The following is a 27,978-nucleotide window of genomic DNA, read 5'->3' as shown; positions in this document are numbered from 1 at the left end:
GGGGCTTTTTCAGCTTTAAAAAAGGGCTGAAAAACTCGGCATATAGTCAAGTATGTACGGTAAATGTAAGCTACGTTGCCACTACACAAGATGTAGACATTTCATTAGAAAACTTGGCTCTGCGAGCAGATATGAAAAATACGAAGTCGGTTTTTTTTTCTTATAAAAGTTTATTTAATCCCAGAAAGGGTTGTTGTAGATGCTGGAGCCCAAGTGGGCGAGGCACTGCGTTATGTGGTTGCACTAATGTGCATGGGATACAATACTAAACATAAACACACACTCAAATCCACAAATACAAGATCCAACCAGAATTGGCATAGTAGCACTCCTCTGTTACATTGCCAGAGGCAGCACGCTTATCATCCGATGCTCTAATGGATTTGAATTCTTCTGCCCTCCTTCACCTCTCTTGCCCCAGTTTCTCTTGGCTAGCGTTCTGTTTGTGTCTTAAGAGTCAGTGCCAGGAAGCCAATATTAAACGGTCAGGAATTTTAAGATGGATTGAATGCACTAGGGTCTTAGCTTGGTGGAAGTACAAGATAGGACTTGTTTTTCCCCCCCAATGTTTACTACAATGCCCAGAATCGTCCATTGGAACAGGGAATTATGAAAGCTGCAATCAAACACAAATGTGCTCACTAGATCACCTTCTTGGCAAAACCTAGCCAGGGTAACGTCAAGGAAAACCAAACCTAAAGAAGTGTAAAGATCCTTGTGGATGTCACATTGAGACATAAATAATAATTCATTTTCCCAGCCCAACAAGGATCTGTGGAGGAGAGCAAGATAATCCCTATTCCTATGTACTCTCACTATACCAGTGGGTCCCCAGATGTTTTGGCCTTCAACTCCCAGAAATCCTAACAGCCGGTGAACTGGCTGGGATTTCTGAGAGTTGTAGGCCAAAACCTCTGGAGACCCATATATTATGATATGAAAGAGGTACTTCTACTCCACGGCTGGCAGGCTCCTGGCAAGCACGTATTCTGGTTCGCTACCCTAGCTCACCAGTTTGCAGACCAGAGTACTGTACTGGTGACATGTCAATCCTGTGTCAAGAACACAATGAGTTTCTCCTTCAGTTGGCCAAGTTTGAAATAGCTCCCCATGATTTTCTCTGATAGTTGGAAGGGGTACACTGACTCGGAGAAGGGATGTTCTTTCCACCCCTAAACTTGAAAGTTAAGAGAAGCCCTCAAAAATGATAATAAGTACAGAATCTGAACCCTTTTCTAGAGTCAATCATGGAGCTCGGCTCCTTGTCGAGAATACTCTTCGTTATTTCAGATGGTTTAAGGCAGCGGTTCTCAACCTGTGGGTCCCCAAGTGTTTTGGCCTACAACTCTCAGAAATCCCAGCCAGTTCACCAACTGTTACAGTAGGAGTTCTGGGAGTTGAAGGCCAAAACATCTGGGGACCTACAGGTTGAGAACCACTGTTAAGGTAGGAATGGAAAACCTTTGGCACTCCTCCCACGTTGGGCTTCTTGGGAAGACCTGGCTGACACTTGTTGAATATGGAGTTGAATATCCGGTAGGGAACACACTTCCCACAATATCTCCTTCCTCCAACACAGTGGTCCTCTACCTGTAAGTCTTAGGGCAGTGGTTCTCAACCTGTGGGTCCCCAGGTGCTTTGGCCTACAACTCTCAGAAATCCCAGCCAGTTTGCCAACTGCTACAGTAGGATTTCTGGGAGTTGAAGGCCAAAATATCTGGGGACTTACAGGTTGAGAACCACTGTTAAGGTAGGATTGGGAAACCTTTGGCACTCCTCCTACGTTGGGCTTCTTGGGAAGACCTGGCTCTGACACTTATGGGAGTTCAATATCCGGTAGGGCACACACTTCCCACAATCTTCTCTTCCTCCAACACAGTGGTCCTCTACCTGTAGGTCCCCTAGTGTTTTGGCCTAAAACTCCCAGCCAGTTTAACAGTTGTTAGGATTTCTGGGAGATGAAGGCCAAAAACATCTGTGGACCTGCAGGTTGAGAACCAATGCTCCAACACAAGCCAGAGCTTACATATAAAACTGAGGTCAATTTCTGAACTAAAGAGGCCAGAAACCTAGGAATATTCTACCTCCATCCCACAACATTCTATTAAAAAAGCAATGCATTTCTTTAACGAGTTCTCTCTTTAATGAGATTAGAGCCTCTTTGTTTTGCTTTTCATTTCCTTCCAACATATGAAACCCAAGAATGAAGAAAGACCCCACCAGGGAAAGTACTGAAAGCTGGGTTCAGGCTTGGAATGGCTGAACAGGAAGGGAAATGTAGGGTGAGGAGGGGAGATGTTCAGAATATGTTACCATTGGGCTAAAAAAAGATTGTGGTTCTCTAGATGTGGTTAAGCTTCCATTCCCATCTGCCCCGTCAAAGGTGAGGACATGGTGGGACTAGTAGTTCATCAAGATCTGATATACGAAAGCTTCGCTAACTCTGTATTACAGTGTTTACTTTCTGGCTGGACTGGAGAAAACATTCCTAACTATCAAAAATTACGGCAGGCATATACTGTGAAGTAACATGACATGAAGCAGCAAGGGCTCCCGTTAAGTTCGTTCCCCCCTAAATAAATAACAAGCTGGCACCGGCAGAGACAGCGCCATATCCACACTGCATTAAAACGTAAATCTAATCCTCCTGCCTCTGGAGGTCCTGAGGCAGCTCCAATACTGATCAAGGCGTACAAGAGGAAGCTGGCGCCAGGAGACTTGGAACACGGCTTGCGCTGTGTTAATCATCCGCTCCTTAGCAATACAGAAGGGAGAGGAGGAGGCGGGCACGCAAAAAAGTCCTTGTGTGAACAGAAAGGCACCCATTGGTCTCTACTGTCTTGGCTAGGGACTGGAAGGCCAGCCCCATGGTCTAATGAGGTTGTCAACGGTCATGTGGGTTCGACAAGCCACCCCCGGGAGTGAGGCCAGGGGCAGCCGCTCAGTTCATCAGCAGGAATAAGAGACAGCAATTGCATCAGTCTTTTGTGGCAGGAGAAGTCGAGGTGTTCCCATCTGCTCTGGGGCAGCTCCCTCTCCCCACGCTGTCCAAAGGCCACCATAGTCACAGGCTGGTGCCCACTTTGGGCCCCGTGGGCTGCTGAGGCCCTTTGCGTCCACTCTGCTCCAGGTAGGCAAGGAGCCAGGGATGGGCCAGGATTTGCTCCAAGGAAGGCCGCTTCTCTGGGGCGAGTGAGAGGCACCACTCAATCAAGTGACGACAGTCTAGGAAAGGGACAAACAGAGATACAGATACAGTCAGACCTCCACATTTCCTGGGGTTATGAGTACAAGACACTTGTGAAAATGAAAACATGTGAAAAAGTACTGTCTCCACCACCTGTGCCCAACCACTGAGTCCCCCTTGGGGTGAGAAAAACGTTACATAAATACTGTAAATAAATAAATAAATACAGATGTTGGGACTGTAAATTCCAGAATTCCTTAATATGATTTATTTATTTCCAATGATGATCTAGGGACAGAAGATCAGGAACTGCTTGTCTATAACCAATTGTGGTTTTCTAGATGCTTCTGGACTCCAGCTCTCAGTCACTGACTATGGGCCTGATGGCATTTGCAGTTTTTCCAGTAATGTATTTCCACTTCATCTTCTCTAGAAGCTATACTGATGGATGGCAGAGGTTCAAGCAAGAGCCTTTATCAAGATTTCTTTTTATGTGTGTGTCAGGAGTGACTTGAGAAACTGTAAACGCTTCTGTTGTGAAAGAATTGGCCACCTGCAAGGACCAGAAGTTGCCCAGATGTTTTACCATCCTGTGGGAGGCTCTTCTCATGTCCCCGGATGGGAAGCTGGAGCTGACAGACAGGGGCTCACCCCATCTCACGGATCTGAGCCGCCAACCTTTCAGTCAGCAGTCCTGCTGGCACAAGGGTTTAACCCATTGCCAGCATTAAAATATGAGGTTGTGCAAATCGCTGGTGACTATATCTTTCACCAATGCAGGACTATCCGTATGTGCACAATTGTATTTTGTATAACAGTATGTAAGAAAAGTTGAAAAAACATTCTGTTCCTGGTTTGAAAGTATTATTCCTGTTAAATTGGGCAGTACTTACTTTGAAAGTAGTTATACTCCAGAAACTTTGTTTTTGTGGCTGCCACAAACTATATTGAATTGGTTGAGATTCAATGAGATAATTAATAGAAAAACGATAGCAAAATGTGCAGGAGGATGCCCCGCAAAAATGAAGCTTTTGCAGTTTAAAAAACCTTTCCCATGTTTTTATGACACAACTAATTAGAAAATTACGTTTATAACCCAGGAACAAAAAACGTGGTACAGAAGTGAGAGAAAAGAAAGGGAACATGCTATGGAGTCCAAAGTCACTCAGGACAATTTTGATCACAATTGTTTGGCATGTTTCCTTGGGCTCAGCTTCTCCATGGTAAGCAGTAGCACTCTCACCTGAGGATAGCCTGCAGTGATAGTGGAGTTTTCCAAGGAGGATCTCCTCGTCCCGCTCAAAAGGGATGTCCCCACACACCATATCATACAGGAGGACGCCCAGTGACCATACGGTGGCAGGTAAGCCGTGATACCGGTGGTATTTTATCCATTCAGGGGGGCTGTATACTCGCGTGCCTGCAAAAACAGAAAGAAACAGGTGACAACTTGCTCAGAGAGACTCCCATCTCAATTTAAATACTATTAGCAAAAGCTCATATTTTGCACCTTTATCCTTACATATCTGTAGGGTGAAAACCACCAACCTAGCAGTTCAAAAACATGCAAATGTGAGTAGATCAAGAGGTACTGCTTCAGCAGGAAGGTAACAGTGCTCCATTCAGTCATGCAGGCCACATGACCTTGGAGGCGGCTATGGACAACGCTGGCTCTTTTGCTTACATAAGCACCAACCCCCAGAGCTGGGATCGATAAGACTAAATATCAAGGGGAAACCTTTATCTTTTAGAAACTAGACACAAGATCCAAATTGAGTTAGAGAATGGTTGCTGAGTGTAAAAAGAGCTGACCATAGGGCATGGTGCTGCCCTAACCAAAGTCTTTCTCCCTGCTTATGTCTGCCAAGTACTTTAAGTGCTCTGATTTCAATTTCTGCATCTTTGGCCACAGCACTCCATTTTCTTTTTCATACCCACGTCTCCATTTGGAGTTGAGCGCTTCCTATTTTCCTTTTAGAAATGTTTAAATCACTTGCAAAGCCTTCTGATGCCTTGAGAACTACTTCTTCCTTGCTCTGGAATGTTCAGTTGTGAGAATGTGGACTAATTGCTCTTTTCTTCATTTACAACTCATTTACAAGCATTTCCAGAATACCAGAAGCAGGTCTTGGGAACTTATCTACATGCACAATTAAAGGTGTGTTGCTGTTTTTGGAGAACCAGTTTTTTGGGGGAGATTGGCTTGTTTTTATACTAAAATACGGAACAGGTTTAGTTGGCTGGTGGGGAAAAATGGGACCACATGCAGAACCCGGCCCCATTTTTGGTCCTAAAAATCCTCAACTAAGTCTCCAAAGCTTCCTGAACTGCTCCAATACTTTAGGGTGAAAAATCATTTCAAATTTGCACTCAAAGAGCTCCCCAAATGAGTGCAAACATGTAAAACAATCATTGTTAAGTCAAATATATGCCTTTCCTATTTTTTCTTCAAAATTACATCAAGAGTTTGTATATGTATGTATGTATGTATGTATGCATATATGTATGTATATCTATCTATATCTCTCTCTGTGTGTGTATATATATATGCTCCCTTTGTTTTGAGTGACATCATAACTCAAAATCTGCTGGATGAATTGCCACCAGATTTGGCCACAAGACACCTACTAAACCAAGGAGTGACCATCACTTAAAAATGATTTTGTCATTTGGAAGTTGTAGTTGCTGGGATTTATAGTGGTTCTCAACCTTCCTAATGCCGTGACCCCTTAATACAGTTCTTCATGTTGAGATAACCCCCAACCATGACATTTTTGTTGCTACTTCATAACTATAATTTTGCTACTGTTATTAATCGTATTGTAAATATCTGATATGAAGGATGTATTTTCATTCACTGGACCAAATTTGGCACAAATATCCGATATGCCCAAATTTGAATACTGGTGGGGTTGGTTTTGTTATTTGGGAGTTGTAGTTGCTGGGATTTATAGTTCACCTACCATCAAAGAGCATTCTGAACTCCACCAAAGATGGAATTGAACCAAACTTGGCACACAGAATTCCCATGACCAACAGAAAATACTGGAAGGGTTTGGTTGACATTGACCTTGAGTTTTGGAGTTGTAGTTCACTTACATCCAGAGAGCACTGTGGACACAAACAATGAAGGCTCTAGACCAAACTTCACACGAATACTCCATATGCCCAAATATTAATACAGATGGAGTTTGGTGAAATAGACCTTGACATTTGGGAGTTGTAGTTACTGGGATTTATAGTTCACCTACAATCAAAGAGCATTCTGAACCCCACCAGCTTCCCACCCAGAACCCCCATGACCAATAGAAAATACTGTGTTTTCTGGTGGTCTTTGACAGACCTTTTGACACCCCCACTGCGACCTCCCCCCCGAGGTCCTGACCTCCAGGTTGAGAAATGCTGCCTTAAAGCCACCCAGTCCAACTCCCTTCACCAGGGCAAGGAAACATAATCAAAGCCCTCCTGACAAAGAGCCATCCAGCCATAGATATAGATAAATATGATTCACACATACACACATATATTTATGTATATGACTGATATAGAATCATAAATTTGAAAGGGGCCCCTAAGAAGGACAATTATATGTTGCATGTTCCAGAGTAGGCAAACCACACAATCTCTCCATCAACACTGATAAAGAAACAACAAGACATACTGTTTACCCACAAGTATAAGGAAATTACATATATTAGTAACCAACACTTTCCAATTACTTTATTTTCCAGATCACCAGACTGGGCCACAGCAACACGTGGCAGGGGATGGCTTGTGTGTGTGTGTATGTGTGTATATATATATATATATGTATATGTATATGTGTGTGTGTGTGTGTGTGTGTGTGTGTGTGTGTGTGTGTATATATATATATATATATATATATATATATATATATATATATACCTCCTGATGGTTAGAGCTCCACAATAGTGAAATACGCTGCCTCAGAGTCTGTTGGGAGTCTCCTTCTCTGGAGGTTTTTAAAGCAGGGGTCAGAAGTGCTTTGATTATGTGTTCCTGCGATGCCACCCAGGGGTCCTGACCCCGAGGTTGAGAAACATTGGATTAAAACCTTGTTCTGACCCAAGGGTTGGCAGCTTGCATCTGGGCGTGAGGTGAGCCCCCATCTGTCAGCTCCAGCTTCTCATTCAGGGACACAAGAGAAGCCTCCCACAGAATAGTAAAACATCCAGGCAACGTCCTTGCAGACAGCCAATTCTCACACACCAGAAGCGACTTGCAATTTCTAAACGTCTAATGCTCAAGAACTGTTTGAAATTACAGCTGTGCTGGCCCAATATATTATAGTGATAATATAAGAGTGGATCTCGCTCCCTCTTTGGAGTCTTTTAAACAAAGACTGGATGGCCATCTGTTGGGAGTGCTTTGATTGTCTTTAGGAAGAACTTGAAGACCTGGCTGTTCCGATGTGCCTTTCCAGAATAGGAAACTCCAATAACAAGTCCCAGAAGCACTTTAGTAGAATTAAGATTGCTGGCACACTGCACCTACCCTAAAATCCCATATACCACCTGTCACATCAGCACTTTTAATCTGTACCCATTACTCTGGCTCGGCCCAGTTTTATTGTGTCTTGGTGTACTGTTTATTGCTTTGTTGTTTTTAATATTGCTTTAATTGTTTTGATTTGCTTTAAGTTGTGTATTGTTATGTTATGTTATGAGGCCTTGGCCTTTGTAAGCCGCATAGAGTCCTTCGGGAGATGCTAGCGGGGTACAAATAATGATAATAATAATAATAATAATAATTGTGCTTCTCTGGCATGGCAGAATCAGTTTGGACTGGACTCTATGATCTGGATGACACAAGGCTGTCAACCCTTGCTGGAAAAGCCACCTGCCCTCTCCCCCAAGGCACAGCATACGTACCATCAAAATCAGTGTATGGGGAATCCCGAAGCAATGCCCCCGAGCCAAAGTCTATAAGCTTCAGGTCGCCGTGTAGAAGGTCCACCAGGATGTTCTCATCCTTTACGTCCCGATGCAATACCCCACACAGGTGGCAATGGTGCACCGCCTCCACCACCTGACGGAAATAGCTGGCGGCCACACTCTCTGGGAGCGGGCCCCGGTCTGTGATGACGTCAAACAGGTCCTGAGACACCAAAGGGCGCTCCATCACAATGAAGTATGAGTCAGGCTGTTCGAACCAATCCAGGAGGCGGATAATGCCTCGGCAACCCGGGGAGGACACTTTCTTCATCAGCACGACTTCCAGTGGAACAAGGCTTCCATTCTGGAGGAGGAAGAGAACGAGGGCAAAGAGTTCAGCGTTGGCCAAGAATGGAATGACATCAACAATACCTCAAATTGGAAGGATGGCTCTATGCAACACAATTTGTTCCTGGGTTATAAAGGCCATTTCCTAATGGGTTTGATCATAAAAACACGGAATAGGTTTATTAAACTGCAAAAGCTTTGTTTTTGTGGGAGATCCTGCAGCACATGCTGCTATTGTTTTTCAATGAATATCTCACTGAGTCTCAACCAATTCAACTTAGTTTGTGACAGTCACAAAAATGAAGTTTCTGGAGGATAACAACTACTTTCAAAGAAAGTGCCGCACAATTAAAGAGGAAATAACACTTTCAAACCAGGAACAGATTTTTCCCCTCAAATTTTGTTACATAGTGTAGTCAGCAGAGAAGGATAAACTCACCATATGCTGGAACTGCAAAACCCGCTCCTTCGCGACATATTTAATGGCCACCTGAAAGAAGAGGAAGAAAGAATCAAAGGACTGGAAGAGACCACAAAGGCCATCCAGTCCAACTCTCTGGGACACACAATCAAAGCACTCCTGACAGATGCTGTATATGGATTTGAGTGTTGGACTGGGACTAAGGATAAATACCACTTTGAGTCCCCCAGGGGTGAGAAAGGCGGTATATAAATATTGTAAATAAATAAATAAATAAATTATAAGACTGGAGTTTGAACCCCTGATCAATTATGGAAAGCCACTTGGTATTCTCTCTGTTTTAGTGGAAGACAGTGGCAAACCTCTAAATAAATATTGCCAAGTAAATAACTTTTTGGGATTGCCTTAAGCTGGAGACAACTTTTAATTGTGTCAGAAGCAACTTGAGAAACTGCAAGTCGCTTCTGGTGTGAGAGAATCAGCCATCTGCAGGGTCACCTGGATGTGTTACCATTCTGTGGAAGGCTTCTCTCTTATCCTTGCATGTATGGGAAGCTAAGGCTGGGGAAATCTTTTGTCGGGAGGTGTTAGCTGGTCCTGATTGTTTCTTGTCTGGAATTCCCCTATTTTTTAAGCATTGTTCTTTATTTACTGTTATGATTTTAGAGTTTTTAAGCCAGATTTTGTTCGTTTTCATGGTATCTTCCTTTCTGTTGAAGTTTTGCTAGTTACTTTCTTAGTGCACCCACTTTGAGTAGATGTGTGCAAAGTTTGCATGCCTTCAAGTTACCCATCAACGTACTCATCAAGGACTACTTGGGGTATACCTACACTGTTGAATGTATTGCGGTTTGACACCACTTTAACTACCAAGGCTGTATGAAACCAGAGAAATCATAATTAGGTGAAGGAACAATACTCTTTGACAGAGAAGTGTGAAGAACTTATAAAACTACAACTCCCAAGATTTGACAGTATTGAGACACTTAATGTGGTGCCAAACTGCATTCATCAGACAGTGCAGATACACCCTCAGAGGTGGTTTTGCACCTGCAAATATAAACAAACATCCTATCTGCCATTGCAACTTATTTACTCTGACAAGGGCATGCTGTTCCACTCACCGGGAGAGAATCGCAGAGCCGTGTGCCGGCATAGACAGTGCCAAAACCGCCGCTCCCAATCAAGGCTCCCAGGCGGTAGCGCGTCTCCAAGGTCGCCTTCCCTGAAAGTGGAAAGTCAAGCGGGGATGAGTATTTGCATGACCGGGAAATCCTTCTGTTCTTCCTGCCTCTTGCCAGGAATCCATGATAGTATATTATAATATTATTCCATCATATAGTGTTCTTCCATATACCATATTTTATCATTTGGAAAAGACAATCGATTTTAAGATGCACACTAATTTTGGTACCACCAACAAAGAAAAGAAAAAGCTCTGTTTGAAACTACCGGCTGTTAGGAATTGTGGGAGTTGGAGTTCAAAACACCTGGAGGGCCAACGTTTGTCCATGCCTGGTGTAGACCAATGTAATGCAATTAAGCACAGTTAACCTGCTTTATATGATTTTACAGTGACCTTATAATGCAATTTCAAACTGTGTTATATGAGTATACCAACTGTGCTGCACTATAAATTTGTCCTTAGAATGATGGGAAATACAGTATTATTATCATTTATTTATATAGCACCATCAAATGCACACAGCACAATACAATAAAACAAGCAAAAATAATGGCATGCAATCTTCCACAGTGAGGCTTACTACCACTGAAGTGTTCTCTCACACAGAGAACTCTCTCAGACTGAGATGTTACTAAGCCACAGGCACAACTACAGCTTTTGCTGAGTCATTGCATCCATTTAATATAATACATTGTATATACATATATTTATATTATAATGTAATGCAATATAGTACTAATATAGTATAATTATATATTTATACTACACATAATATTACTAATAATATTGCAATATAATGGTATAATATAATACAGTAATATTTAATACTGATATTGTAGTATGCTAATAATATAATATATTGTATGTATATATATCTTGTAAGCCGCTCTGAGTCCCCTTCAGGGTGAGAAGGGTGGCATATAGATGTTGTAAATAAATAATATATATATACACACACACACAGATATTAATGCATTTTATCACCACTTTATCTGCTGTGGCTCAATGTTAAGGAATCCTGGGAGATGTAATCTTACAAAATTTAGCCTTCTCTGCCAAAGAGTGCTGGTGACCCGCCAAACTACAAGTCCCAGGACTGCACAGCACTGAGCCACAGCAATTAAAGTGGTCCCAAACTGTATTAATTCTACAGTGCAGATGCACAGATAGAGATTAAACTTGGAGGTTTGGAGTGCTCAATCTTCTGCAAAAGGAAGGCAGAAGAGTAATATTTCTCATAAAACAACATAGACATGTATTTGCATTTTTTTCTTTTTAGTGTAGAGGCTAAGACTTCAAGCTGAAAAAAGCTTAATTTGTATTTTGTGGGGTTGGGAGATTCATGGGATTTAATGCATTTGTATGTATTGTGCTGTGCTAGTATGTGTTCCAAAGTTATTTATATATATATATATATATATATATATATATATATATATATGTAATGTTCGTTTGTGGGATTAACAGAACTCAAAAGCCACTCGACGAATTGACACCAAATTTGGACACAAGACGCCTAACAACCCAATGTATGTCCTTCACTCAAAAAAAATTGCTTTTGTCATTTGGGAGTTGTAGTTGCTGGTATTTATAGTTCACCTACAATCAAAGAGCATCCTGAACCCCACCAATGATAGAATTGAACCAAACTTGGCACACATTTCTCCCATGACCAACAGAAAATACTGGAAGGGTTTGGTGGGCAGTGTCCTTTGGTTTGGGAGTTGTAGTTCACCTACATCCAGAGAGCACTGTGGACTCAAACAATGATGGATCTGGACCAAACTCTACACGAATACTCAATATGCCCAAATGTGAACACTGGTGGAGTTTGGGGAAAATGGAATCTTGACATTTGGGAGTTGTAGTTGTTGTGATTTATAGTTCCGCTACAATCACAGAGCATTCTGAACCCCATCAACAATAGAATTGGTCCAAACCTCCCACACAGAACCCCCATGTGGGCCACAGCAACGCGTGGCAGGGGACGGCTAGTATAATATAAGGATAAAAAATTAAATAATAAATATATAACTATAAAAATTTTAATTAAAATATTAATTATAAATTATATTATAAATAATATAAGACTTACAAATTAATATTTATAAGATATAAATGTACACACACACATAGAGATATGTATAGTTTTACACATCTAGATAAATAAAAATAATGTTCGTTTGTGGGATTAGCATAACCACTACACAAATTGACACCAAATTTGGACACAATACACCTATCAGGCCAACAAGTGACCATCACTCATAAAAAGCACTGAAAAACACAGCAGAAGAGACTTAAAAAGCCAAAAAACAAAAATTAAATTACAACACAAGTGCAAAACCACACATATATATGCAAACACACACATACACATAATATATATACACACACAAAACACATAAACACAGACTGAGCCACAGCAACATGTGGCAGAGGAAAGCTAGTTATACATATTATATTATATAATATAATAAATATATAATAAATATAAATATATAAAATGTAATATAATATAAAGCATACATTATATATTATATAAGACTTTTACAAATAATATATATAAGATGCAATAAATGTATAATATAAATCTATAATATAACATATATATATATATAACATAACTATAAATATATAAAGTATAATATATAATATAACATATTTATGACTAAGTATTACAAATAAACACATGCAGATAGAAAAGGTATAAGATGCAAACAGGAAAAACTATATAAGCTGATGTTTTTCGTATTTAAGAATACAATAATGTACAGAGAGTGCCCTACTGTGCCTACATGGGCGCAGACCCTACCCAAGTAGCAAGCCTCTCCTCCGGTGGGGTCTGCATTGGAAGCCAGCGGCGTTGCTTCGGGACTTTGCTGGCGGATGGGAGATGTAGCCAGAAGCATGGCCAGCGGCAACAGGAAGCAGCCCTGCCGAGCATCACTGGCTTTTAAACCTACCGCGTGCCCCAGCCCCGCCTATTGGAATGCTTTGGAATGCTTCTACCTAGCCAATGAGAAGCCGAGACAAAACCTCTTGCCCAATCGAAAAGGAGTTCGCCGGCTCAATTTCTCGCCGACAGGCGGGGCTAAACTGCCTGGGATTTAAACAGCTCGAGAGGCGAGGCTGACTTTATCAATCTGCAGGAGGTTTGGACGAATCAAAAGCGAAGCGGCGGTCAGCGGCAGCCAATCGCAGCGAGGCGCGCGAAAATTCTATTTTCCTTCCTCCCCATTTGCTGGCTGCTCCATCCACGTGTTATCCATTAGAGTAGGATGCATCTCTACACTGTGGCACTGATGCAGTTTCATACCACTTTAACCATCATGGCTCAATGCTATGGGATCCTGGAAGGCACCAGCCCTCTTTGGCAGAGAAATCTAAAGGCATCATTAAAGTACAGATCTAAGGATTCCATAGCACTGAAGTGGTATCAAACTGCATTAATTCCACAGTGTGGATGCACAGAAAGTTGCTAAATTGCAAACCACTGGCAGCTGTGAAGGAAGGGCTGATTTATGGAGAGACATTTGCTCCAAAGCCTCAGGCAAACATGCTGACCAGAGGCTCCCTCTGATTGCCTTCCATCCTCAGCCTGATTATATAACACGCCTTCCTACTAGATCTAGCAGCCACCTTAGCTGACCTTACAAATACTTCCACACATCTGAGAAAGGCAGGATATAAGGTAAAGAGACAGATAAGGAATTACAAACTATGATATTTATTTTGATCTCATCTTCCTCATGGAATTGAGGCTCAAGGCATCTTACAATTTACCATATTTATGCCACCCTACGGCCCTTTGCCATATAATCCAAATTATTAAACCTGATAATCCAGATTATCTGGGTTGAACTGGATTATCTGAGTCTATACTGCCATATAATCCAGTTCAAAGCTGATACTTTGGATTTTACATGGTAGTGTAGAAGGGGGCTCACTTCAAAGCAGATAATCTGGATTTTATATGGCAATGTAGAAGGGGCCCCTGACACCGTCAAGTGTAAATCCACACTAATTTCAATAAGATTAATGGGAGATAGATAGATTGATCGATAGGAGCCCCAGTGGTGCAGTGGGTTAGCTGAGCTGCTAAACTTGTAAACTGAAAGGTTGCAAGTTCGAATCTGGGAAGCGGTGTGAGCTTCTGTTATCAGCCCCAGCTTCTGCCAACCTAGCATAGAATCATAGAATCAAAGAGTTGGAAGAGATCTCATGGGCCATCCAGTCCAACCCCCTGCCAAGAAGCAGGAATATTGCATTCAAATCACCCCTGACAGATGGCCATCCAGCCTCTGTTTAAAAGCTTCCAAAGAAGGAGCCTCCACCACACTCCAGGGCAGAGAGTTCCACTGCTGAATGGCTCTCACAGTCAGGAAGTTCTTCCTCATGTTCAGATGGAATCTCCTTTCTTGTAGTTTGAAGCCATTGTTTTGCGTTCTAGTCTCCAGGGAAGCAGAAAACAAGCTTGCTCCCTCCTCCCTGTGGCTTCCTCTCACATATTTATAGCAGTTTGAAAACATGCAAATGTGACTAGATCAATTGGTACCGTTCCGGTGGGAAGGTAACGGCGCTCCATGCAGTCATGCTGGCCACATGACCTTGAAGGTGTCTATGAACAATGCCGGCTCTTCGTCTTAGAAATGGAGATGAGCACCACCCGCCAGAGTCAGACACAATAGATTTAACGCCAGGGGAAATCTCTATCTATCTACCCCAAGACTATAAGGGCCCTTCCAGACAAGCCCTATATTCGAGGATCTGATCCCAGGTTTTCTGCTTTAAACTGGACTATATGAGTCTGCACTGCCAGATAATCTGGGATAAAAAGAAAACCTGGGATCAGATCCTGGAATATAGGGCCTGTCTGGAAGGGTTCTAAGATGAGACTCATTTCATTTTTAGAGGTGTTCATATGGGGAGAGGTACATCTTAGGCCCCTTCTACACAGTCATATAATCCATATTATCAAAACAGATAATCCACATCATCTGCTTCAAACTGGATTATATGAGACATATGAACCAGTTCAAAGCAGACAATCTGGATTTTATAGGGTAGTGTAGAAGAGGCCTAGGATTCCCAAAGTCCTGTAATAGACAAATACAATAAATGCTACAGGAGCTGTAATTTTACATTTTCTCTGACAAAGCCTACTGGTGCCTCACCAAACTACAACTCTCAGGATTCCATAACAGTTTAAACGGTGTCAAACTGCATCAATTTGACAGTATAGAATGATGCACCTCAAATCATCTCTCCCTCGTTGCCTTGACAGGGGTCTGTTAACCAACAAGTCTCTCTTTCCTGGCAATTCCAAATCTTCTCTCGAAATACGGGATAAGCGTTTCACCCTGATCTCTTTGACAAGCAGCCCTGGAATGTGAAAAATGTGCTCCGATAAGGGTCTGCCTACTGCTAAGCCATTGGCAAGTGAAAACTGAGGAGGGAAAGAGGCAGCGGATTGGTTGGATGGGATGGAAGCCTTTCTCACATCTAAAGATTAGGAAGAACGTCCTGATGGTAAGAGCTCTTCGGCAGAGGAATGTGATGCCTCTCAAAGTGTGGTGGAGTCTCCTTCTCTGGAGGTTTTTAAATAGAGTCTGCAAGGCCATCTGTCGGGAGTGCTCTGACTGTGTATTTCTGCATGGCAGAATGGGGTTGGACTGAGTGGTCCTTGGGGTCTTTTCAAACTGTATGGTTCTAAGGTAAGTGTCACCTCCATGGACCTTCTCTCAGAGCAGACCAAAATATCATAAAAATTACCAGAAAATTTGGAAAAATCAATTACTATAAAGAAAATAACCCCAGGAGCAACAAAGGGCCATATAACCCAGAATATCAAGGCAGAAAATCCCACAATATCTGCTTTGAGCTGGGTTATCTGAGACCACTCTGCCATATATTCCAGTTCAAAGCAGATAATGTGGGATTTTATTCAGCTGTGTGGAAGGGGCCTAAAACAACAGTACATGCTTGCAGTGCATGTAGACAAAACCACACGATTGGAAGTATTGCAGTATTTGGGGAATCATGACCTATCTGAATACAGTGCATTAGGAGATTCAAAAAGTTAATTGGCATAGCCTTGTGGAACATTTACAGAAAATGTTTTCGTGTTATATCTAACTACATGGCTTTTGAAATAAAATAAATGAATTTCGACTGAAATACTGCACAATTTATTTAATAGGCAATCCTATTGGTGGGTTGTTGTAGGTTTTTTCGGGCTATATGGCCATGTTCTAGAGGCATTCTCTCCTGACATTTCGCCTGCATCTATGGCAAGCATCCTCAGAGGTTGTGAGGTCTGTTGGAACTAGGAAAATGGGTTTATATATCTGTGGAATGTCCAGGGTGGGACAAAGAACTCTTGTCTGTTGGAGCTACATGTGAATGTTTCAAATGACCACCTTGATTAGCATTTGATGGCCTGGCAGTTGTTTGGTGTGGCTTGTTAGTGCCTGGGGCAATCTTTTGTTGAGAGGTGATTAGCTGTCCCCGATTGTTTCCTCTCTGTTGTTTTGCTGTTGTAATTTTAGAGGTTTTTTTAAATACTGCTAGCCAGATTTTGTTCATTTTCATGGTTTCCTCCTTTCTGTTGAAATTGTCCACATGCCTGGGGATTTTAATGGCTTCTCTGTGTAGTCTGGCATGGTGGTTGTTAGAGTGGTCCAGAAAAAACCTACAACAACCCAGTGATTCCGGCCATGAAAACCTTCGACAATACATTAAATCCTATTAGTGTCGTCTGGTGCAACTTGTAACCACAAGTGACACCACTGCCTACTTAGACATGGAAAACAATCAGGCATTTGGGGGGGGGGGGGGGAAGCAATGGAATATATCTTGTCAAGAAAACCCTGTTCTATTAGAGTTGTCTTAAGGTTGAAAGAAGTCAGAAACGACAACAAAGAGCCAGCATGTTGCAGTGGTTTGGGTGTTGGATTAGAAGTCCAGGAGACCAAAATTTGAATCCCATCAAGATCCACTGGATGACTTTGAGCAATGCTGACGTATGGCTTCCTTTAATTCATTTCTGACTTATGGTGACTCCAAGGTGATTCTATTGTGAGGTTTTCTTGGTAAGTTTTGTTCAAAACAGGTTTGCTTTTGCCTACCAGGGAGGCTGAGAGCGTGTGCCTTGCCCAAGGCCACTCAGTGGGTTTCCATAATTGAGAAGAGATTCAAATTTGAGTTTCCTAAGTTATAGTCCAATGGTCAAAGCACTTTATGTTGGTTCCACTCCATCTGTTGCAGAAATCTTGCCAAGGAAATCCTACTTTTGGAGCCAGCATGGTGCAGGAGTTCCATTATTGGTCAAGAGATCTGAGAGAACAGAGTCCAAATCTTTGCTCAGTCGTGAAAACTCATTGGTTCACTTTGGGCAAGTCACACTTTCAGCTTAAGAAGATGGCAATGGCAAATCCCCTTTATATAAAATCCTATGAAAGGTCTCCCACCAGTCGGAGTTGAATTGAAGGCACAAACCAACAACAAAAGGTGCATCTATACTGTAAATCTAACACAGTTTGACACCATGTTAACTGCCATGGATCAATGCTGTGGAATTGTGGGAATTGTAGTTTTACAAGGTCTTTAATATGTGTATTTTATATAATTATTATGTGATTTTAGCTATGTTGTAACTCACCCCAAGCCATGAGGAGAGGTGGGAAAGAAATAAAATCATCATCATCATCATCATCATCATCATCACCACCACCACCACATTATTTAACCTCCTCTACCATACTACAGTTCCAAAGATTCCATAGAGTTGTGACAGTTAAAGTGGTGTCAAACTACATTAATTCCAAAGTGTAGATGCACCCAAAGTCTTTCCAAACAATTTCCAAAGCTCTTAGGGAACGAGATATGCTTTATCCATCCCTCCAAATGCATGTGGGATTCTGAGAGCTGTTATCTCCTTTTCCCAGTGTAACTTTTCTCAGAGTCAGATGTAATCACACTTTCATGTAAGATGACATGACCAGGTCAAAGTACTGGCCAGCTCTGCTCTGTCACGGTGATCTAGAGTACTTTCTAAAGGGTCATTTCAAAAAAAGCTATCACCACCAAGCAACATGCCCTGCCTTTGCAAAAGCATTCCTATTGTAGAACCTTTGGCAAGATATGTTATGTTCTTGCATAAAGATTATAGGATCATGAAGTTGGAAGAGACCCCAAGGGTCATCCAAGGCCCTTCCACACAACCATATAACCCTGAATATCAAGGCAGAAAATCCCACAATATCTTCATTGAACTGGGTTATCTGAGCTCACACTGCCATATATTCCAGTTCAAAGCAGATAATGTGAGATTTTATTCAGCTGTGTGGAAGGGGCCCCAGTCTAACCCTATTCTGCCATGCAGGAAAACACAATCAAAGCACTCCTGACAGATGGCCATTCAGCCTCTGCTTAAAAACCTCCAGGGAAGGAGACTCTACCCGATTCTGAGATATTTGTTTATTGTGCTAAAGGGGATAAAAATATATACTATGGAGTGATGCACATTTACTAAAGCGACTAAAAGGCTGAGCTGTTCTCTAGCTGAAAGCAAATCCTCCTTTAAACCTCAGAATCAGTAGTCCTGCCTTGGCTATTATTATTATTATTATTATTATTATTATTATTATTAATACTCCTTCTTTAAACTTCGGAATCTGTACTTCTGTCTTCTGGCAATTATTTATTTATTTACTATATTTATATACTGCCCCTCTCAGCTCACAGGCGACTCAGGGCGGTATAATAATAATAATAATAATAATAAATACTCTGCTTTATCTCTCCCGAAGGGGACTCAAAACAGCTTAACATAAAAGCATTAGCACACAATTTGAAATATCAAAACATACAAACATTAGAAAAGAATTAAATAATGATGATGATGATAATAGTAAAAGTTTTCTCCTGACATTAGGTCCAGTCATGTCTGACTCTGGGGGTTGGTGCTCATCTCCATTTCTAAGTCTGTAGACACCTCCACGGTCATGTGGTCGGCATGACTGCATGGAGCACAGTTACCTTCCCGCCAGAGCAGTACCTATTGATCTACTCGCATTTGCATGTTTTCGAACTGCTAGGTTGGCAAAAGCTGGGGCTGACAGCAGGAGCTCATACTGCTCCCTGGATTCAAACCTGCGACCTTTCAGTCAACAAGTTCAGCAGCTCAGTGCTTTAACCCACTGCGCCACTGGGAGCTCAATAAATCTTTATTTATATCCTGCTTTTCTCCCTAAATGGGACCTAAATCAGCTCACAACCTACTAAAAGAGTACAAATCAAACAGCATATATAACAAACATAAAGAGTATTAAGATTCACAGTTTAAAACCATTCAAACATATAAGTAACTCTCTCAGATCCATTTCTCCCTTTCTTTCGGATCTCTACCTCATCATCCTTCAACCTTAGGACAGTATCACTGGCCTACCTTGCAGGGCTGTTGTTACAATTACTAAAATTATTATGCCAAGTGCCAGTCAAATTATGGTATGGTGAAGTTATGTGACAATAGTGGTTAGCAGGTACAAGTCTAGCTACCCCCCTGGTAAACTTTCTGTTTTCTCAACCACAAAACAATCCATAGGGCCTATGGGGAAACAGGGGACCTGCTGAGGGAATACAATACAGCCAGCTTTCTGTATCCATGGATTCAACCATCCATGGCTTGAAAATATTTAAAAAATTCAAAAAGTAAAAGTAAACTTTAATTTTGCCATTTTATATAAAGGAAATCATTTGACCTACACCACTAATAATAATAATAACAACAACAACAACAACAACAACAACAACAACAACACAGTCCTAGACGCTTGGGAAGTGTTTGACTTGTGATTTTGTGATACGAAATCCAGCATATAGATCTTGTTTGCTGTGACATACTGTACTTTTGTGTCAATAATAATAATAATAATAATAATATATTTATATTCTGCCCTTCTCCCCAAGGGGACTCAGAGAGGATTACAGTATATAAGCAGACACATGCAAATATTGAATGACTCATTACAATGACATACAATGAGACACAAACACAAATATAACAGGACTTGACCATTCAAGTATATTGGTATCCCTGGGGTCCTCATTCCAAACCCCTGGAGCTACAAAGAACCTAAGATATGCCATTTCCTCCTTTTTCCCCTGCCCTCTTCATCTCAATATGTGCAAAATGTATATACAAACAACAACAACAATAACTGCACTTTGCTTTTCTCTCTTAGTTGAGACAATATTTTAAAATGCAATATAAAAACAGCAACATATAAAGTGAAAATACAAGTATCTCAAAAGTCGAAAATGAGAAATGGTAGCCTTATTTACAAAATATTAATTACAAAACTTTGCAAAATATTTCTTGTGTGTTGTATATCTGCAAGTATAATAATAATAATATAATTGCAAAATATTCCCTGTGCGTTGTACATCTGCAAGTATAATAATAATAATAATAATATAATATTTGCAAAATATTCCCTGTGCGTTGTACATCTGCAAGTATAATAATAATAATATAATTGCAAAATATTCCCTGTGTGTTGTACATCTGCAAGTATAATAATAATAATAATAATAATAATAATATAATATTTGCAAAATATTCCCTGTGCGTTGTACATCTGCAAGTATAATAATAATAATAATATAATTGCAAAATATTCCCTGTGTGTTGTATATCTGCAAGTATAATAATAATAATATAATTGTAAAATATTCCCTGTGTATTGAATATCTGCAAGAATAATAATAATAATAATAATAATAATATATTTGCAAATTATTCCCTGTGCGTTGTACATCTGCAAGTATAACAAGTTAAGACTCGTGCGCCAACTGCGACCGTACCTTGGGAAGTCTGACTTGGCCACGGTAATCCACGCTCTGGTTACATCCCGCCTTGATTACTGCAACGCTCTCTACGTGGGGTTGCCTTTGAAGACGGCCCGGAAGCTTCAACTAGTCCAACGGGCGGCAGCCATGGTATTAACAGGAGCAGGGCGCAGGGAGCACACAACTCCTCTGCTGTACCAGCTCCACTGGCTACCGATCAGCTACCGAGCCCAATTCAAAGTGCTGGTTTTGACCTTTAAAGCCCTAAACGGTTCTGGCCCTACATACCTATCCGAACGTATCTCGGCCTATCAGCCCACCAGGACCCTAAGATCTTCAGGAGGAGCCCTTCTCTCCATTCCGCCTGCTTCACAGGTGCGGCTCGCGGGAACGAGAGATAGGGCCTTTTCTGTGGTGGCCCCCCGGCTTTGGAATGCCCTCCCTATTGAACTAAGATCAGTCACCTCGCTAATGGCATTTCGGAAAAAACTAAAAACTTGGATGTTCGAGCAAGTTTTTAACTAATTTCCGTTGTAAGGTTATTTTGACCATGGACTTGCAACCAAGGATAACGAACTGAATTACGATTTTAACTATGAGATGTTTTCGATTTGTATTGGTGGCCCGATACTAAGTATGTTCATATTATGTATGTTTATGTTTTGTATTTTGATATCGTATTTTATATTTTTAAATTGACTATTGTATTTTAACAAGTTGTAAACCGCAATGAGTCGCCTCACAGGCTGAGATATTAGCGGTATACAAGTGTATCAAATAAATAAATAAATAATAATAATAATAATAATAATAATATAATTGCAAAATATTCCCTGTGTGTTGTACACCTGCAAGTATAATAATAATAATAATAATAACAACAACACATATATAGGATGTGTTTTTTTCCTATATACAAAAACTTTTTGGGACACACTAGAATTAAACTTACCAATCAGTTAAAATAATTTCCTAAATAAAGGTACATCTATATATTGTATAATCAATGCAGTTTGACACCACTGGAATAATGGGAATTGTAGTTTTACAGGGTCTCCAACCATTTCTACCAAAGAGTACTGGGGCCTCATGAAACTAAAAAAACCCAGGTATCAATCTACATTCATTCTAGAGTGTAGATCAGGCATGGGCAAACTTGGGCCCTCCAGGTGTTTTGGACTCCAACTCCCACAATTCCTAACAGCCTACCGGATGTTAGGAATTGTGGGAGTTGGAGTCCAAAACACCTGGAGGGCCCAAGTTTGCCCATGCCTGCTCTACAGATTGGTTGGCCTTTGGAGTCTGTCCCTTTAAATCTTAAAGGGCCAGACGCTAGGTCTCTGTCCCTTTAAAGGCGGCATTGCGCCTCAGTCCTCGCTCTTGCCTTTATAAAGTTGAAAGGCATGAGTGAGGAATGAGGCGCAATACCACCGGCTGCCGGTGGGTGGCAGCACTTGCGCTGGCAAGTCTGCGGCTCTTTCCATAGGTTGGCAACAGGCAAGGCAATGGAAATCTCCTAAACTTTGTCAAGAGAGAGAAATTCCTCCCCTCCTCCCTGTGGGTCAGTAAATAAACACTTTGCAAAGGTAGCCAGCATGCCTTGAAGCAAAAAGGAGACCCACAGGTGCATCTACACTGTAGAATTAACGCAGTTTGGTACCGCTTGAACTCCCATGGCGCAATGTTATGGAATCAGTGGAAAGTGTAGTCTGGAGAAGCTAAAAGTGTTGTTAAATTACACCTCTCCGAGATGACACAGTACTGAGTCGATATACTTAAAGCGATACTAATCTGCGCTAATTCCACAGTGTAGATGGACCCCAATCTGATTAGGGATGAGGTGCTGCTCTGCTATCCTTACCCGGAGTCATGTCAGCCTTAGGGAAGGCCGGGCTCAGGACGCCGTGGTGGAGCTTCGGCGGGTAAAGCACCTGCACCGAAGACATCGGGCCCGAGCGACGGAAACACCCGAAGGAGCAGCGCGAAACGGACTCGGAGAGCCGGCAAACCTGCGTCCCCGGGAAGCCTTTTCCTCCCGCTCTGAGTTTCTGTCACTCACGGGGTTGGGAAAGTGACACAAGCCACGCCCACTTAGGCGGGGCCTCGGCTCATCTAGCACCGCCCCTCACTGTGTTAGGACACGCCCACCGCTGCTAAGCCACGCCTACCCCCGAGTCGAGCGGGCTGCTAAGCCACGCCCACTTTCTCCCTCTCTCTTGGCGTTCTGCCTCTCACGAGGGTTGGAACACTGCGGCCAAGCCACGCCCACTCAAGACAAGCCTTTTCTCAGTTCTTGTGGGTTTTTTCGGGCTATATGGCCATGTTCTAGAGGCATTTCTCCTGACGTTTCGCCTGCATCTATGGCAAGCTTCCTCAGAGGGTGAGGTTCCTCACCCTCTGAGGAAGCTTGCCATAGATGCAGGCGAAACGTCAGGAGAAATGCCTCTAGAACATGGCCATATAGCCCGAAAAAACCCACAAGAACTGAGTGATCCCGGCCATGAAAGCCATACACAAGCCTTTTCCTTCCTCTCTGGGTGGATGCCACTCAACACCCAATTGGGCGGGGCTTCGATTCTCCTGGCACCGCCCACTTTTCCCTTTCTCCTACTTCTCAGAGTGGCTTAGAATGGGAGGCCACGCCTCTCCCCTAAGCCACGCCCCTCTGGTACTGTTTACTTTCCGACAGGGGGCGGGGCGTTCTGCTCCTGCGGTTCCGCCCATTCGCCGCCCGCTTTCCTTCTCTTTAATAGTTTTCTGCTCTTCAGGGGGTGGAAAAAGTGAGGTGGCCACGCCCCCGAACGCAAGCCACGCCCACTCCAGGCGGGCGGGGCTCAGTGCCGCTCCTCTGATACTTTCCCTTTGACTTACTCTACTTTGTATTATCCAAGGCTTTCATGGCCGGAATCACTGGGTTGTTGTAGGTTTCTCCGGGCTATATGGCATTCTCAGGCATATAGTACTAAAAAACTCAAAAATTACAACAGCAAAACAACAGAGAGTAAACAATCAGGCACATCAAATCACCTCTCAACAAAAGATTCCCCCAGGCACTTCCAAGCCATGAAATGCTATTCAAGGTGGTCAGTTGAAACATTCACACCCAGCTCCAACAGACAAAAGTCCTTTGTCCCACCCTGGTCATTCCACAGATATATAAACCCATTTTCCTACTTCCAACAGATCTCACTACCTCTGAGGATACTTGCCATAGATGCAGGCGAAACGTCAGGAGGGAATGCCTGTAGAACATGGCCATATAGCCCAAAAAGTTTGCTTTCTGGAATTTCTAAAAATATATTCTCAAACCGAGGATAGTGGGATCTGGGTGCTTTTGAAGGGAATGCCATGGGACTTCTGTGTGTATCCAAGCATTCAGTCCTTCAGGGCTTGAAAATAACTCTCCCCACCCCCACTAAATATTCGAAAATCTCGATTTTTCCATTAGCATATAAGAGATACAGTTTTATCATGCCATTGTATATAATAGGACTTGTGCATCCATGGAATTGGGAATCTGTGAGGTTTCAAACCCTGGCGAAGAACAAGAGCTCACTTGTTCCATCTGTGGATTCATGTAAAATGGAGGAATGACCTTATCTCAAGAGTAATAATAATAATAATAATAATAATAATAATAATGTATTGTCAAAGGCTTTCATGGCCGGAATCACTGGGTTGTTGTGGGTTTTTTCGGGCTATATGGCCATGTTCTAGAGGCATTTTCTCCTGACTACCTCTGAGGATGCTTGCCATAGATGCAGGTGAAACGTCAGGAGAAAATGCCTCTAGAATATGGCCATATAGCCCGAAAAAACCTACAACAGCCAAATAATAATAATAACAATGATAATAATAATAATCTACTAAATCAGTGTTTCTCAACCTGGGGGTCGGAACCCCTGGGCGGGTAATGAGGGGGGTGTCAGAAGGGTTGCCAAAGACCATCAGAAATCACAATATTTTCTGTTGGTCGCAGGTTCTGAGTGGGAAGTTTTACCCAATTCTATCATTGGTGGGGTTCAGAATGCTCTTTGATTGTCGGCAACTACAACTCCCAAATGTCAAGTCTATTTTCCCCAAACTCCACCATTGTTCGCATTTGGGCATATTGAGTATTTGCGCCAAGTTTGGTCCAGATCTATCACTGTTTGTGTCCACAGTGCTCCCTGGATGTAGGTGAACTACAACTCCAGAACTCAAGGTCAATGCCCACCAAACCCTTCCAGTATTTTCTGTTAGTCATGGGAGTTTGGTGTGCCAAGTTTGGTTCAATTCCATCGTTGGTGGAGTTCAGAATGCTCTTTGATTGTAGGTGAACTATAAATCCCAGCAACTACAACTCCTAAATGACAAAATCAATCCCTTGCCCAACCCCACTAGTATTCAAATTTGAACGTATCAGGTATTTGTGCCAAATTTGGTCCAGTGAATGAAAATGTATCCTGCATATCAAATATCTACATTATGATTCATAACAGTAGCAAAATTACAGTTATGAAGTAGCAACGAAAATAATGTTATGGTTGGGGGGTCACCACAACATGAGGAACTGTATTAAGGGGTCGCGGCATTAGGAAGGTTGAGAACCACTGTACTAAAGACAACATAAATATATGCTGAAACAAGTCAGAGATGAAAACACAGGCATACGTGTGAAAAAGATCTTGGAGTCCCAAAGATCTTGGAGTTGGCTCAAGTTAAACATGAGCCAACAATGTGATGCAGAAGCTTAAAAAGCCAATGGGATTTTGACCTGCATCAATAGGAGTCCAGTGTCTAGATCCAGGGAAGTAATGATACCCCTCTATTCTGCCTTGGTTAGACCATACCTGGAATATTGTGTCCAATTCTGGGCACCACAATTCAAGAGAGATATTGACAAGCTGGAATGTGTCCAGAGGAGGGCGGCTAAAATGATCAACGGTCTGGAATACAAGCCCTATGAGGAGTGGCTTAAAAGCTGGGCATGTTTAGCCTGAAGAAAAGAAGGCTGGGAGGAGACATGATATGTATAAATACGTGAGAGGAAGTCATAGGGAGGAGGGAGCAAGCTTGTTTTCTGCTGCCCTGGAGACTAGGACGCGGAACAATGGCTTCAAACTACAGGAAAATAGGAGATTCAACCTGAACATGAGGAAGAACTTCCTGACTGTGAGAGCTGTTCAGCAGTGGAACTCTCTTCCCTGGAGTGTGATGGGGGCTCCTTCTTTGGAGGCTTTTCAACAGAGGCTGGATGGCCATCTGTCAGGGATGCTTTGGATGCAATTTTCCTGCTTCTTGGCAGGGGGTTGGACTGGATGGCCCATGAGGTCTCTTCCAACGTTATGATTCTATGATAATGAGTCAGAACTGGCAAGCCAGTCAGTGCTGTAGTGGTTTGCTTTTACCTGAACTTGCTGAGAAGTTCAGCAAGTTAACTCCTCCTTTACTTCTCACTTCCACATAGTTAATTTAATGTAAACTCTTGGGACAGTTTTAAGAGGTGACTTGGCAGATTCCCTGACATGTAACCCAGTAAACTGAATGGCTTGCAGAACATTGATTGTATATCCTCTCTTACCTTAAAGGTGCCCAAAGCAGTGTTGTATATGTGGCTCTTCTTGTGTTTTATCCTAAGGACGACCTTGGGAAACAGCCCAGACCGAGGCCCCTTCTACACTGCCATATAAAATCCAGATTATCTGCTTTGGACTGGATTATATAGAGCCGTTGGCTTCTTCTATACTGCCCTATATCCCAGGATCTGATCCCGGATTATCTTCTTATCTCATATTATCTGGCTGTGGAGACTCATATAATCCAGTTCAAAGCAGGTAATCTGGTATCAGTTCCTGGGGCAAAGGGCTGTGTAGATCGTGCTTAAGGCTCCTGTTATTTATGCTACAGTGCCAACTTTTGCACATATATGAGTCAAGACCAGACATGGGCCAACTTGGGCCTTCCAGGTGTTTTGGACTCCAACTCCCACAATTCCTAACAGCCTCAGGCTTCTTCTTTTTCCCCCTCAGCCGCTTAAGAAGAAGCCTGAGGCTGTTAGGAATTGTGGGAGTTGGAGTCCAAAACACCAGGAGGGCCCAAGTTGGCCCAAGCCAGGTCAAGACAGAAAAAAGCCCCATCTACACTGCCATATAAAATCCAGATTATCCGCTTTAAAAATCTGGATTATTTGACAGTGTAGAAGTGGATCCAGATTATCTGCTTTATTTGACAGTGTAGAAGGGGCCTCACACGCTGTCTTTTCATTATCTCGAAAACACGTTTCAACATAACAGTCCTGTTTAACTTTGCATTTCTGAAAGCAGGACGATCAAGCACTCCGTGTTCCATCTCAAGGACAGCTCTCCAATGTCGTGAGGTCCAGTTCTGGGTGCCGTGTCAGTATTACTCCAATGTTAAGAGCAGCATTTGTTTCACTTTGGATCTCTTGCCTTGTTTTGCTTTCTCTCACCATAGATCTGTGGGCTGGTTTGTCCATATTTAATTCGTAACTACTTTTATCCATCATGAGGCTAACAATCAATATGCAATGTGGTCGTCAGAGTGTGCCTTTGGCTGCATCACGCTGTTAATATAATGTGGTTAATCATTAGCATGGCAAAAACAGCCCACTGATGTTATGTCCGCCAGGTTAAGCAAAACCGAAGACCCTGTTTACTCAGGAAGAGTCAGAGCAACTCTTTGCCACATGGCACCAGCAAAGGGTTCTCAATCTGACCATCCTGTGGACTTGAGCAAACTATTCATTCCCTTTACTTGTGACCTATTATGTTTCTTACAGATGTGTTTTACCATTATTTGGGAATATTTGCATTTTCCCTGAAGGTGTTTTAAGAGGTGACTTGGCAGATTCCCTGACATGTAACCCAGTAAACTGAATGACTTGCAGAACATTGATTGTATATCCTCTCTTACCTTCAAGGTGTCCAAAGCAGTGTTGCATATGTGGCTCTTCTTGTGTTTTATCCTAAGGGCGACCTTGGGAAACAGCCCAGACCTAAGCCCCTTCTACACTGCCATATAAAATCCAGATTATCTGCTTTGGACTGGATTATATAGAGGTGTAGACTCCTTCTACACTGCCCTA

General features: G+C 42.2%; 1 protein-coding gene across 2 annotated transcripts; it reads right to left on the bottom strand.

Moving 5' to 3' along the window:
• Positions 1-156: 156 nt before the first annotated feature.
• On the bottom strand, positions 157-22,942 carry LOC132769458 (serine/threonine-protein kinase pim-3-like). Of its 2 annotated transcripts, none has more exons than XM_060766494.2 (6): positions 22,753-22,942; positions 9,976-10,076; positions 8,870-8,920; positions 8,080-8,446; positions 4,431-4,607; positions 157-3,225 (listed from the first exon to the last, which is right to left on the bottom strand). In XM_060766494.2, exons 1-6 carry the CDS (start codon positions 22,835-22,837, stop codon positions 3,065-3,067), a joined length of 942 nt encoding a protein of 313 aa, XP_060622477.1. In that variant the 5' UTR covers positions 22,838-22,942; the 3' UTR covers positions 157-3,064. The 2 variants fall into 2 exon arrangements, with proteins under 2 accessions (XP_060622477.1, XP_060622475.2); XM_060766492.2 differs by lacking the exon at positions 22,753-22,942 and adding an exon at positions 12,853-12,995.
• Positions 22,943-27,978: the final 5,036 nt, after the last annotated feature.

This window comes from Anolis sagrei, chromosome 2 (assembly GCF_037176765.1).
Source record: "Anolis sagrei isolate rAnoSag1 chromosome 2, rAnoSag1.mat, whole genome shotgun sequence".
Taxonomy (NCBI): Eukaryota; Metazoa; Chordata; class Lepidosauria; order Squamata; family Dactyloidae; genus Anolis; species Anolis sagrei.
This window is presented reverse-complemented; position numbering and strand designations above follow the sequence as displayed.